The 15,056-nt window shown below is 41.2% G+C and overlaps 1 protein-coding gene across 1 annotated transcript in view; it reads right to left on the bottom strand.

Moving 5' to 3' along the window:
- Positions 1 to 968: 968 nt before the first annotated feature.
- The window catches only part of PTGES (prostaglandin E synthase), a 74,415-nt gene continuing 60,327 nt past the window's right edge, over positions 969 to 15,056 (bottom strand). The window contains exon 3 of the mRNA XM_069748163.1: positions 969 to 4,725. Within this exon, the coding sequence (XP_069604264.1) occupies positions 4,476 to 4,725 (250 nt within the window). The 3' untranslated portion in view covers positions 969 to 4,475. The remainder of the gene's footprint in view (positions 4,726 to 15,056) is intronic.

Genomic DNA, 15,056 nt, shown 5'->3' with positions numbered 1-15,056 from the left:
ACTCAAAAATATTCCTATAAAGAGAAAAATCAGACAAACTGAACATTTTGCAGTGGTCTCTTAGGTTTTGCCAGAGCTGTATATAATATCCATTATGTAAACTAGGGGGCCGCTCAATGAGGTATCAGTGACTTGTCAGAAACCATACACATGAATAATCTTATCAGCGCATCACATGAAGACCCCCCCACAGGCCGCCCCGGAGCACGAGCATATCATTAACTCAAAACTGGAAATAAACATTAAACAACAACCACAAGACGGATTTCATCAACCAAGGTATCATTGTAATCAGTATAACGGCGCCGACCTGACAGTGTCTGTAGGTTACTGTGCACAATCCTGCTGACAGGGTCACTTTAAGGCTTTATTGGAGCAGTTTTCTGCTCCGGCTAGTACTGTAATCCCTGAAGGCAAAGTTGTACGTCCCTTAGCTAACGTACAGTGAGGACGGAAAGTATTCTTGCAGCCATTTGGTAAATTCAAAAAAGTTCATTTTTTCTCATTAATGTACACTCTGCACCCCATCTTGACTGGAAAAAAAGCAGAAATGTAGAAATTCGGCTATTGCTTGCCGAATAAGCGGAGACCCGAGCAAACTCACTCAACTCTACGAGTTGTTATGATCTCTCGTCTCAAACATCCCCATTTTGTTAAGCTAAGAAATTGAAACTTGCTGATGAGGTTCACATGTGTAGCATCATTATTTTGTCAAGGTTTCATGTTGAAAATTCTTAAAATGTATTACTTGAAGGGATTTTTATAGTAAAGACAATGCTTGTATATCATTAGGATATGCAAAAGGGTAATAATTTGATTACTATGACCCCTTGCAATCATGAAATTAAAGTGTGATCAGTGCTAATAGTTATGGTGCCATTTTGGCTGTTGACCGATCCTGCATGTTAGCGTCTATACTAGGTATACAGACAAAGTGCTTTTTCCCAATAAGACACTAGAGGGCAGTATAAGAACGACACAAGTACAAGGAAGTTTATTACTGTAAGTACATAAAATTCAACAAATAGTAAAATCATTAAATCCTACAACATAAACACAGAATTGTGAAAGGACAATTTATCTCATATGACTTCAGAACCAACTGTACAAAAAAAAGACCTCCCAGCATTCTTTCATGAAAAATTAAAAAGTTTAAAACACCAATCCAGGTTTTTTTTTCTATTTTATCCCTGGATTGGTACTACTAATCTAAGTTCCCTTCCCCTAGTCTTATACTTTCCAGATCCTGTCCTCAGCTCTTCCCGACCCTGCTCCGGTCCCGCACCACTATCTTGTGACCACAACTTTTGAGGGACCGGAAGTCAGAGATAGCTACAGTCGCAACCTCTCAATGTAAGTCTATGGGAGCCTCTTTCTGGACTCTTTCTGGCTCTAATAGACTTATATTTGGTTTTGACTTCTGGATCACTCTGCAAACACTGGAGCAGTCCGGCAGGTCACCGCAGAAGAACGACAGAAGTGAGGTCGATAACAGAAGAAGACAGCGGCTGGTAAGTTTGAGACAAGGAGCAGGGAACTCCGAGTAGTAGCACTACTCCAGCGCTTCCATAAAAAAAAAAAAATCCCTGCAGTGGCGCTTTACGTGTCTGTTAAACAAAACATTATACAAATGCAGAAAACAAACAATTGTTTAGTTGTGTTTCTTGAATGACATGAATGCAACCTGCAGTGTCAGTGTGCTAATATTCTATCTTAAGCAAGGCCATACTAAAGGTCTGGCTTATAGGCTGTTAGGCCAAGTCCACTTTAGCAAGAATCTAAAATTAAATAAAAAAAATATATGTATGAAAATTGAATGGTCTGTATTTGAAAGCAGCCACTTCTATTTTACATACCCAGCCCCTCTGCAGTGTAAGAGCATGTGCCCTTTACAAAAAAAAACTCCATCCAATATTGAAGAAACTGCTAGCGATTTTTCACACGAAATGCTCAAAAAGACCCCTGGGCATCTTTTGAGCTCTCTCAGCGACTCATTTTACTATAACATACAGAATGTCTTCAGAATGTAGAACTCTTGAAGAATCGTCAGGTCAGTTTTGAACTGATTGGCATCTTTTAAACTGTTCCAGGTTTCCAAAGACTGAAATATCAAGTCATTTTTACATAGAAATAAATAGGATGATCCTTTGGAATGTTTTCTGGGTGCTTTTTCAGACGGCTTTTAGAATAGACCCACCTGAAAAAGATATTGCGTGCACATCCCCTTAGGCTGTGTTCACATGGAGCTTTTTTTTCTAGTGTTTGCTGAAGAGCCAATTCAGAATCTTGCTCAAAACCACTTGAAAAAAACTCTTCCTATAAATTTCTATGGGAAATCCTATTTGCTGACCAAGAAGAGTTTTTTTTGTTAAAGAATCTGCTTCAAAACCAGGCATCGACATTAAAAGGCTGCAAAAGCAAAACACCCATTCCCCCACCCCTCCCCCCCAAAAAAAACAACAACTCTTCCACAACCTCTTAAAAAAACAGCTTTTACAAAAGAAACACCTCCACACCTGGAGAGCTTCCTGAAACAAGAACCTTCCAAGTCTGTGTGAACATAGCCCCATGTCTCCATGGATACAGACTACAAACAGACCATATGTGGTCTGACCCTGCTCTCTTCCATCCTTTCCCTGTTTTTTGCTTAAAATCTAGATTTTAGCAAGGCTAGTAGAACAGTGGTTATTAAAAGTTACATTGAGAACCTCTTCCTTTATGGTCTGTAAGATGGCATGTATAATGAGTGTTCAATAGTAGTGGAGTAACAGGTGACTGCAGAATTTGACTACATAGGGTCTGTTTGTCTTCTGTAACCATGGAGACACATTTTTTCAAATTAAGATTAATAACTTCATTGTGTAAATTTTAGATACTATGGATCAGCAAAAAAATGAGTGCAAAAGTAATGGATATAGGGACACTATACATAACATTAGTCTATTTCCCTATATGCTAGTCACAATGTGAACAACCACTTAGGACAACCTCCTAAATAACAGAGGGAAATTCTTCTTGTGAACTGCAAGAAAAAGGGTTCATACCACTTTTGGCTTAGTTCTCCTGTGCTTTCGGTGGGGGCGACTCCTATCTACGTCCAGAATAATAGATCCAATGAAAACTAGGACCGTTCATTACATATCTCCCAGCATCTTCGAAAGCAGGCACTCCACCTTCAAGTATTTGCAGGAAAGTGCATAGCATGCATGATATATTGCTGTAGCCCTCTGACATGTAGATCTCCAGAACCTATTGACTAACCAGATTTGTAAATACTTCATCTTATAAAAGGTATTCATATTACGGTCACAAAAATTAGGAGCGTGCCTCATATCTAGCAACATATGAACCTACCAAATTGGGAGTCGTTGGAAAGGCTTTTTAATGAATATTTGTATAAACTCCACACCCCTAATGTGGTTCGGTTCATGGATGGTAGGTAAATATGATATGTAGGAGGAAACCCGATATATATGGTAATCTATGGAGTCCTGCATATTTCTACTACTATTAGGGATCTACATACAGATAAGGGACCCATAGCAGTGTCTCCTGTCCTACACAGGGTCCTAGACTTCTTGCACTTGATCACCATTCTCTGCCTGGAAGCTACTGGACCCCTTTACAAGTTCTCTAACATCCCCCCTCCCAACTATCATATTTAATTAAGGGTGTACATACAAATAGGGACCAACCATGTGGCCCCTTCAGTGAGGCCGATCCTCTCTGCTACCAGCATAGGCCTTCCTTTTCCCGAGGAACTTCAGGTTTAGCTAGGAACAACATGGAAAATTGTCCCAAAGGTCAGGAAGATTTAAATCCAAAATTCAGAACTATAATGGGGGGGAGGGTGCACTGTCACCTTCATTATTGGGTCTCATGTATTCTATGCATGAAACTGTGAATATCTGGTCTCTTTGGACTGGAAGAAAGGACCTTTTGGGTGACAAATTCCCTGGTCAAGTGCAACCACAGTCCATGTAGGTGACAGTCTTGTCATGGTTCATCCAACATTAGAAAAACAAGGTTTGCTTTTTTTTTTTACCCCTACAAACAACACCACTCTTGCCTATAGGTGTTGCTTGCAATTACATTTTAGCTCCGATCAAGCTGAGCTTCAGTATCACACACAGCCTACGGCCAACAATGACGTTATTTCTGAAAAAAATAAAATATCTCAGATATAAACCCTTTCAAGAAGTGATATTCAACTTATTCTATTACAATAAAAAAAAACCTTTATCAGTTGTATACAAACCATATAATAAAACTACATCACAAATTGTCATGTAGTCAGAATACTGATATTTGATTACATAACTAAGAAAATGTACAAAAATATAAATTCACAATGAATAAGGCTTATGGGGCACTTAGGAGGTCGAAGTCTACACTTAGTAAATGCCTTCGCAGACACAACATTGAACGGAATCCCGGCCATGGGTATGTACTGTATGAACACGCTATACTTATGTCTACCAATAGGAGGCAACGGAATAGAGAACTTGGAAAGCCATAGAAAAGCATGGTAATTGAGCTAGGCTGTAGGCCACGGAACGCGTTGGGGCTTTCAGGACCAACACATAGGCTGCTGTATGTACTAATCGACCAATGAAGAAGACTAAGAAATGGATCCTGGCGATGCTTGGATTGGGATCCATTAAGGAGTAGATGGCGCCGAGGAAAAGGAACGGGAAGATGTTCTCCATGTCATTGCGATGGGCTCTAGGAAAAATAAAATAGACAATTAAGTGAAATGAAAGGGATAGAAAAACCAAGACAGTATCAACAAAAGTAATGAGATCCATCAACAGCAACTTTCCCCAATCATGAACCTCCACCTCAGGCCCCCCATGATGCAAATAACAGTATCAGTAACCTTTTCATGGGTTTCTGTCTTGACTTACATGTTGCATAAAATAATGAAATGCTGTTGATTGGACTGAAAGATCTTCTATGTAACTGTCAAGAAGCTGCTGTTGATAGATCCAGCATCCGTGGTCAAGCTATACCTATTTCAGGAGTACGGTTTAAGACCTAGTGGATGCATCGTATTCTTTTTATTGATTCTATGAGTTTCTAATATTATATTATATATTTCTTTCTTTCTTTGTCCAGAATCTATCCTTTGCTAGAAATTTATAGGGTCATCAAGGGACAGAAAACTTGTGAGTGGGGGCGCCACTGGCATGTTGAATTAGGGTGCCAACCCCTACGGACAGGAAGGGTTATCAAAGGGATACGCAGGTTAACAGAATCCCCCCTCCTCTGCCTTAATATATTTTTGTCTTTTTAGGTGGTTATTATTTTAGAGATTGGTGTGGCCGCACCATAACACTACTAGGGGAACACGAAGAGTCCATTGACTGTGATATCGATATTTAGTGAAGATCTTGTACTTTATTTTTTAGCACTTTATTCACTTGTATAGGTGAGATTTTTTTAGGAATATTTTAATAAAATTATATTTTTACAAAGGAGTTGTTTATGTAAATCGTTATGTTCACACCCTTATATATTCTTGTAAGTAGATCCAGCATCCTTACTATGGATTTTTTTTGGACATGTGAGTGATGCGCTGCTGTAATTGAGGAACTGATTGGATTGTCTTGTTCAAGTCTTTAAAAACCACTGTAAAATCATGCTCACCATACTGATCCACAGCCATTCCTCTTCCTATACTACTAGGGACCAACCCATGTCTCATGACTTCCTGTTTTGATCAGGCTGTGTGCTTCCTTTTCCAGAAAGACAGGAAACCGCTGCAACCAATCACTCATAGCAATAGTGACACTTCTGTGGACAGTGATTAGCTGCAGGAGTTACGTGCCCCGTTTCTGGAAGATGAAGCATAGGATACTGCGTTTGTTAAAGTCAGAGTCTGGTCTGTAACAGTTCTTCTTGCTGACAGTTTCTAAACAACATTTTCCCTTACTACCTCATTCAGACGACCAATTTTCTTGTTTTGTCCATTTTTTTTACTGTAGCATCCGTTTTACTAGTAAAACCACCAACGCCTAAGAAACTAAGCAAAAGCTGAAAAACAGCTCGAAATGTAACAAAGATTCTGGATTTTACATGAAAGAATCTCCTCTTTACAAGTTGGTTGCATTAAGGGGTCATCCTAACTGGACAATATCTACGGCAAAAAAAAGCCACCACTAAAGATTGTCTGTCGAAACCACCAAAGATTGAATTTGTGCCAAAATTAATTTTGTAACTCTTGGGTCAAGTGACTGGTAAATATTAGTCAGTTCTATGGGTGGTAACATTTCCTTTTATTTCTGTGTTATTTTCACACAACTCTACCAAGTTGTGCCAAAAGTTGCAGATGCTTTTAGACTATGTTCACACAACGTTTAAATTTTTTTTTTTTTTACAATGAATCCGCTCCAAAACCCCAGGTGAAGGGGTGAATATGTGTATATATACCGTATATATATATATATATATATATATATACATATATATATATATATATGTATATATATATATATATATATACATATACAATGCCTACAAGTAGTATTCAACCCCCTGCAGATTTAGCAGGTTTAATAAGATGCAAATAAGTTAGAGCCTTCAAACTTCAAAGAAGAGCAGGATTTATTAACAGATGCATAAATCTTACAAACCGAAAAGTTTTGTTGCTCAGTTAAATTTTTATAAATTTTAAACATAAAAGTGTGGGTCAATTATTATTCAACCCCTAGGTTTAATATTTTGTGGAATAACCTTTGTTTGCAATTACAGCTAATAATCGTCTTTTATAAGACCTGATCAGGCCGGCACAGGTCTCTGGAGTTATCTTGGCCCACTCCTCCATGCAGATCTTCTCCAAGTTATCTAGGTTCTTTGGGTGTCTCATGTGGACTTTAATCTTGAGCTCCTTCCACAAGTTTTGTTCTTGAGCTCCTTCCACAAGGTTCTTGGCCAAAATCTCCAGGTAGGCCGTGCTATCTATCTTCCCATGGATGCGGACCAGATGGCCAGGCCCCTTGGCTGAGAAACAGCCCCACAGCATGATGCTGCCTTACCTTGACAAGCCAGAGATGGTATGTCACTCTCCATAAGGAAAAACGATACCCCTTAGACCCCAGTCCAGAGCCTCTCACCTAGCCAAATCAGTTCTCATGCTTCGCACTGACGAGGGCCAACAGCCCGAAACACCGTGTCTGCGAATTGACATACTGATTTGGCTTTTATCCTAAGTCATATTGCACGACTCGTTAAAGGGTTGATTGTGACTTGTAGGATTGCTACTTCCAACAGGTGGCGCTATAGAGTTTAAGTCCTCTTTTTCTCAGAAGAGGCAATTTGCATATTATATTTCCCAGAGGAGTATTGCACAGCGAATAAGCCTCCTTACCTTGACAAGCCAGAGATGGTATGTCACTCTCCATAAGGAGAAACGATACCCCTTAGACCCCTTGCACACTCTTGTCATTCTCTTGATGAGCTTCAAGAGGTAATCACCGGGAATGGTTTTCACTTCATAAATGTGCGCTGTCAGCTTCAACAAGTGGGATTTCTTGCCTTATAAATGGGGTTGGGACCATCAGTTGTGTTGTGCAGAAGTCTGGTGGATACACACCTGATAGTCCTACTGAATAGACTGTTAGAATTTGTATTATGGCAAGAAAAAAGCAGCTAAGTAAAGAGAAACGAGTGGCCATCATTACTTTAAGAAATGAAGGTCAGCCAGTCCGAAAAATTGTGAAAACTTTGAAAGTGTCCCCAAGTGCAGTGGCAAAAACCATTAAGCGCTACAAAGAAACTGGCTCACATGAGGACCGCCCCAGGAAAGGAAGACCAAGAGTCACCTCTGCTTCTGAGGATAAGTTTACCAGAGTCACCAGCCTCAGAAATCACAGGTTAACAGCAGCTCAGATTAGAGACCAGGTCAATGCCACACAGAGTTCTAGCAGCAGACACATCTCTACAACAACTGTTAAGAGGTTAAGAGGAGACTTTGTGCAGCAGGCCTTCATGGTACAATAGCTGCTAGGAAACCACTGCTAAGGACAGACAGACAGACAGACTTGTTTTGGCTAAAGAACACAAGGAATGGACATTAGACCAGTGGAATCTGTGCTTTCGTCTGAAGAGTCCAAATTTGAGATCTTTGGTTCCAACCACCGTGTCTTTGTGCGACAAAGAAAAGGTGAACGGATGGACTCTACATGCCTGGTTCCCACCGTGAAGCATGGAGGAGGAGGTGTGATGGTGTGGGGGTGCTTTGCTGGTGATACTGTTGGGGAGTTATTCAAAATTGAAGGCATACTGAACTAGCATGGCTACCACAGCATCTTGCAGCGGCATGCTATTCCATCCAGTTTGCGTTTAGTTGGACCATCATTTATTTTTCAACAGGACAATGACCCCAAACACACCTCCAGGCTGTGTAAGGGCTATTTGACCAAGAAGGAGAGTGATGGGGTGCTACGCCAGATGACCTGGCCTCCACAGTCACCAGACCTGAACCCAATCGAGATGGTTTGGGGTGGGCTGGACCGCAGAGTGAAGGCAAAAGGGCCAACAAGTGCTAAGCATCTCTGGGAACTCCTTCAAGATTGTTGGAAGACCGTTCCACCTGACTACCTCTTGAAGCTCATCAAGAGAATGCCAAGAGTGCGCAAAGCAGTCATCAAAGCAAAAGGTGGCTACTTTGAAGAACCTAGAATATAAGACATAATTTCAGTTGTTTCACACTTTTTTGTTAAGTATATAACTCCACATGTGTTAATTCATAGTTTTGATGCCTTCAGTGTGAATGTACAATTTTCATAGTCATGAAAATACAGTAAAATCTTTAAGTGAGAAGGTGTGTCCAAACTCTTGGTCTGTACTGTATATATATATATATATATATATATATATATATATATATATATATACACACAGGGTGGTCCAAAAGTAGACGGACAGTATGTGTAATAGGGTTATGAAGGGGGAGATTTATCAAACATGGTGTAAGGTGACACTGACTCAGTTGCCCTTAGCAAACAATCAGATTCCACTTTTCATTCTTCACAGACTCTTTGGAAAATGAAAGGTGGAATCTGATTGGTTGCTACGGCCAACTGAGTCAGTTTCACAGATCCAGTTTTCACAGATAAATCTCCCCCAAATCTGTTTTCTTTTCAGATAATTCAGATAACCCATAATGGCAAATTATTTAAGTACAGATCAAAGAATATGGATTTTAAAAGAGTATTGGAAATCTCAAAATGCTGAAACAGTTAGAGCAAATTGGTTGAAACATTTGGTACTCAAGCCCCAAACAAACCATTTACCGCATTCGTGAAAAATTCGATGCCACTGGCTCTATCCTTAAAGGGCCACTGTCACCCCCTCTCCAGCCATTATAAACTAAAAGAGCCACCTTGTGCAGCAGTAATGCTGCATTCTAACAAGGTGGCTCTTTTAGTTTTAGGTTCAAGTATACCCCAAATAAAGCGTTTTTATACTTAGCCACAATTCCTGTCTCTAGCCAGGGAGGCGGGTCCTCACTCCCCAGCTCTAACCGCTCCTCTGCCGTCACTCAACTCTTCCTGCGCTTTCAGCGCCGCCCCCTCAGCGCTGTGTACATTTCAAAACCCGGCACCTGCGCAGTGTACTGCTGTGCTGCGCAGACGCAGTAAGTTCTGACCGTCTGACGTCCCAGCCAGGCTTGCAGACTGCGCCTGCGCGGGCATTGCGGCCAGCCACCTTTGGAATCCCCGCCCCGCACTGTGCATAATGCAATATCATTATTTTTATTATTTTTAACATTACTATTAATGCTGCATATGCAGCATCAATAGTAAAACAAGTGCAGGATTAAACCCGCAGTGGAACCCGCAACACAAACCGTGATAAATCTGCAGGGATAACCGCAGCGGGTTTGCCCTGCAGATTTATCAAATCCGCTGCGGGAAAACCCGCGGGAGAACCCGCAGCTCCCTTCCTACGTGTGCACATAGCCTTACTCATGATATAGCCCAGCCTGGATTTTGTGTACATTCTAGTCCCTTAACGCTACCACCATGCAGTGCCCTCCATACAGTGAACCATGACAGCACCATAAAAAGCACGATGTATTTCTCAAATAATAATGCCAGCTACTTGATAACAGAAGACTCCATGATGCATTTAGGCATTGACAGTGGTGACCCTGTTGGGCAATTGCCCCTTTTGTCATTGCTCTAATCCAGCCCTAAATTGATATCAAGGATTTGTAGTAAATTCCCTACAGCCGGTAGGCCCCAACTGTCCTGGAAGAGAGGATTTTGTTCCTATAGGCTCCTAATATGCATTTTCTTGTACCGGGGCCCCTACTAGAGGTAGTAATTCCCCAAAAAGATGCCTTCAGATGTCAACAGGCAGCAGACTGAGCGACTACAGGAGATCTGCAGCTGAGTCTCTTCATTCTGCAGCTTGTCTCCAATTTCCCAGTGTAGCCTTGAGCTTGGAATGTGATCCAGGAAAAAAATGTTGAAGAGAATGAAAGTCCAGTCTCTAAAGTAGACAGTCTCCTCCTGCCCTGTAATTAAGTGCAGATTTGGTAGGGGATGGATCCCTTCTACACTTTCTCTTAGGGAGAATCAGAATGACAAGTGAGATGTTATATAAACAGGGGCTGTATAAACATAAGCTAGGGAGTTCCCTTTTCATTAGCAGCACAAGCAAAAGCCATGTATACACAAATTTCAGCCGTATGTGTGTGTATACACGGAATCAGCTCAGCTTTCAGTTGTTTCCGCATGCCTAAAAGTTTCCAGAAAAGTTACAAACCACAGCATCTGGTTCATTGAGGTCGTCATATAAGATTATGCTGAAAGCACAGTCTTATTTATTATTTTTACTTTACCTTTTTTTTTATCATCATTTATAGATCAACGATATATTCTGTGGAGACTGCACAGAAAAAAGCGATTCAAAAGAATGCTTCTTCCCGATCTTCGGACAGTGCAAACATGCTTGTTGGTAGGCAGATTATAAACAAGCCTAGTCTTTAACTCCACGTCATTTTAACAGGAGTTGGGTACTCTTGGGAGAAGACAGAAGTGGTTTATTACCGCTTCTGCGTTTTTGGCTGTCCCAATAGTGCTAATAGAAATTATTATTTTTTTAATAAAATATATGTTATTACTTACATATAACAAACACCCCAAAAAACTGCATATAATAAGTATTCATACAACTGTGAAAACAGGGGGGATTTATTCAAGCAGATTACTTTGGTGTGAGATGAGAACATTAAAAGATCCAAAATAGCTTTTTCTAAATGTGAATCACATTTTTTTTTCTCTATGAACTGCATAGTATTTATATGTACATGAAAACAGCTATGAGAAATTCTATTTTCCTTACATAAAACAAAGCCTTATACAGCTACATCAGAAAGAGGAAAAATAAAGTTATGGCTGTTAAAAAACGAAGGGAAAGAAAAACAGCTATTTTTTAGGCTATTTATTAAGGGGTTGGCTAGCTATTTGTTTTAATACAGCCCACGCTATAAACAGATTGATCTTATGATATATAACCAACGTGCAAATAATGGTCATATGTAAACACAGCTTAAGACAAGCATCGAAAAATCAAACAGATGGATGTTACCAGGTATGATTGGAACCCAGTGCACTGGGTTGTAATCTTTCAATTTTCAGATTTTAGACTCATCATTCTGTCCTTTTAGGAAGAGTTTTCAGCGGGCTCATTATCATCAAAGACAGGATTACAATGAAAGGTAACACCCCTGGATACATAGGTGATATCACAGGATCCACCAATCACAATAAGTGAAGTAATAGCTCCCCCTCCCTTCACAATGAGTTTTGCACATAATTATTAGACACTTCATCGTTGCCAGTGTAAATGTGAACTTTCTGAAACAGGAAGTATGAGGCAAAAAAAAACCAATGGCCAGTGTGAAAATTGCAAAACTTCTAATCTTTAATACAGATTGTGATAGAGATTAAAAAAAAGGATAATTACCAATACTCTAAATGGTAATTTGATTTTCTGATGCCCATCAGTACCATGAGAGGGGGTACGCCTCATAGGACAGGAAACCTGTGAATACAAAAATGCCGAACCTCCCACCATTCCTCAGTGGTTTCTGAGAAAAAAAGTCACCTTCATGTGGTTAACTTATACATTTAAAAAGTTCAATCATAAAAACAGAAGAAAAAGGGAGGAAATGTAGGGTTGCTGAAATGGGCTCCAGAAAATTAAATTACTAGTTAGTGTAATTATCTGCAGTGTCAGAATAAAGTAGATGGAGAAGACAAAGTGGCTGCTCTACATAAAGAACCTTTAGAAGCCTCTGACTTCTCTACCCAAGAGGTGGAAATGGCTCCAGTGGAGTGAGCTGCAAGACCCCCTGGTGCTAGAGTAGAAGACTTGTAGGCCCTGTAGTGCAGCGGGGTTGGTGCAGTGCAACAGATAGGCAGGGACCACAGAACGATCAACATAAACTGTGTCTTTAATCTCAGACTCACATAACAGGAGTGATATCTTCCAGATCGCAGCTGGATTTCCACAAATGCAGTCTGTATTCAAAACCCTTTGCCATGGGCAATGGCACCGCCGTGTCTCTTGGGTGCATCAGCTGCCTTGAAGTCCCTGGCTCTGTGTTAGCTCCACACAGACCTGGGTTGCACAAAGCCTCCTGCTCTGCAGCTTGAAACCTCCAAACTGACACACACAAGGCCAAACTGACAAATTTAAATGGAATCGTGATCATAGAGCCACTTCCAAAACCCAGAGTGGAGAGAGGGATTATACCCACTACCAAACCTGCAAATCCCTCTAAAAATAAAAGCCCTTGATGGGTTTTCCTATAAATCTGACTGGGTCAACTACTTGGACCCAATCCACTCTTTCTTTTATTTTGCCTTGTGATTCACAGGAGTTCTGCTGTGAACACAAGGCGCTCCAGCAGGTTTAATAAGACTCCGCCCACATCCTTGTGGACACATATCGACCATCACATATGATCACCCTCACAGCCCCTAAAATAGTCTGTTTAATCGACCTAACTATGATCCTCTTACTAGCCACCTTCCCTTTATTTACTTCTCCAAAATGAAAGAAGGAACTAGTCGAAAAGAAGATGTAACCTAGAGATATTTAATAACGCATCTTCTTACGTCTAAGCGTTAAACTCACTTTCTAATCCTGATTTAAGATGATCACAAAAAAAAAAACAGGAAAATACTGTCTCCTGAGACCTATTAAATTTGTTAGAGATTTTACTAAGGAAGGCCGGGTCTGGTTTTATTACAATACGGTCCTCTAAAATAGTCGTGTATGGAGGAGAAATGGACATTGCCTGAAGTTTCCCAATGCGCCTAGCGGATGTAATCGTTAACAAAAAAACAGCATTTTAGTGTCAGAATTTTTAAAGAGAGTTCATTAATTGGCTCAAGAAGGTGATGTAGTGAGCACATTCAACACCAAGTTTAAATCCCAAGGGTGCATTCTAGGAGCAGGAACCAGACGGGACCTAGAGATGCCCTTAAAAAATATTGCAACCCATGGATGGTCAGCCATATTATGTTGAAAAACAGTGCTAAGGACAGAGACGTTTACTTTAAAGGTGCTAACCACCTCATCGTCCTCGTGCTGAAGCCCAACGGTGATTGGCGATTTTGCAATGATTACCGCAAGCTGAATGAGGTCTCCAAATGTGATGCACATCCGATGCTCCGTGTGGACGAACTTATTGAGAGACTGAGAACCGCAAGGTACCTCACCACCCTCGACCTGACGAAGTGCTACTGGCAGATCGCCATGTCCCAGAGTGCCAAGGAGAAGATGGCCTTCTTGACACCTGATGGGTGTTTCCAATACACCAGAATGCCCTTCGGACTGCAGGGGGGGCCAGCAACCTTCCAGAGGGTGATGGATCAGGTCCTGGTTTCCCATAAGTATACCGCAGACTACCTAGATGACATTGTGGTCTTCAGCCCTGACTGGGGTAGTCATCTACCAAAGGATGCGTTGAGGAATGCGGGGTTCACTATAAACCCCCTCAAAATATGCCATAGGGAAGGAGGAGGACAAATATCTAGGCTCTGTCGTCAGGAGGGGCAAAATAAAACCCCAGATGATCAAGATTGAGGCAATCCAGAAATGGTCACAACCACTTTCCAAAAAGTAAGTGAGGGCGTTTCTTGGAATTGTGGGTTACTACTGACGATTTATTCCAAGGGTCACCATGATTGCTGCGCCATTGACGGACCTCCTTCAAGGCACAAGATCATTGTTGATAAAATGGTCAGCTGAGACTGAGATCGGTTTCCAGGAGCTGAAGCAGGCTTTGTGTAAACATCCGATTTTGGTCGCTCCAGACTTCAGCAAGGAGTTCGTGGTCCAGACAAATGCGTCAGAAGCCGGCTTGAGAGCTGTGTTGTCTCAGGTAGTGAATTGGGAGGAGCATCCCATCCTGTATCTGAGGCGGAAGCTCTCTTCATGTGAGAGAAACTATGCCATTCTTGAGGAGTGCTTAGCCATAAAATGGGCCATATATACCCTGCGGTACTACCTGCTAGGCCGTAGGTTTAAGACGGTATCTGACCATGCTCCTCTGAGGTAGTTGAGGGAAAAGAAGGCTAAAATGCTCTGATAACTAAATGGTTCTTAAGCCTCCAAGATTTCACTTTTCACGTCGAACATAGGCCAAGAAAGTTGCATGGGAATGCAGATGCCCTATCCAGACTCCCCTACAGAGCGAATGAAGGTGCCAAAACCCCCAGCTTTGTGCAGAGGGGGGAGTATCTGACAAAGTCACTGGTAATGTAATAGAGGGAAGATATGTGTCACTGCGCTTAATGGCGTCAGTAATATGAAACCAGAGTATTTTCCTCTAGCACACTATGTGTTGTGAGGGTTAAGATAAAGTTGCATAATGGGCTGGTTTCATGTGGACTTTCATAGAGCGGGAGGGAGGATGTCTGCAATATCTGCACCTGCAGAGCTGCCGGGACCTGTGTGATATCATGATCATGTGGTCAGTCACATGCTGGAAAAAGTCACATGGTCTGGGGTTTAAATAAATGGGCTCTAGA

The sequence above is a fragment of the Ranitomeya imitator genome, chromosome 2 (genome assembly GCF_032444005.1).
Source record: "Ranitomeya imitator isolate aRanImi1 chromosome 2, aRanImi1.pri, whole genome shotgun sequence".
Lineage (NCBI taxonomy): Eukaryota > Metazoa > Chordata > Amphibia > Anura > Dendrobatidae > Ranitomeya > Ranitomeya imitator.
This window is presented reverse-complemented; position numbering and strand designations above follow the sequence as displayed.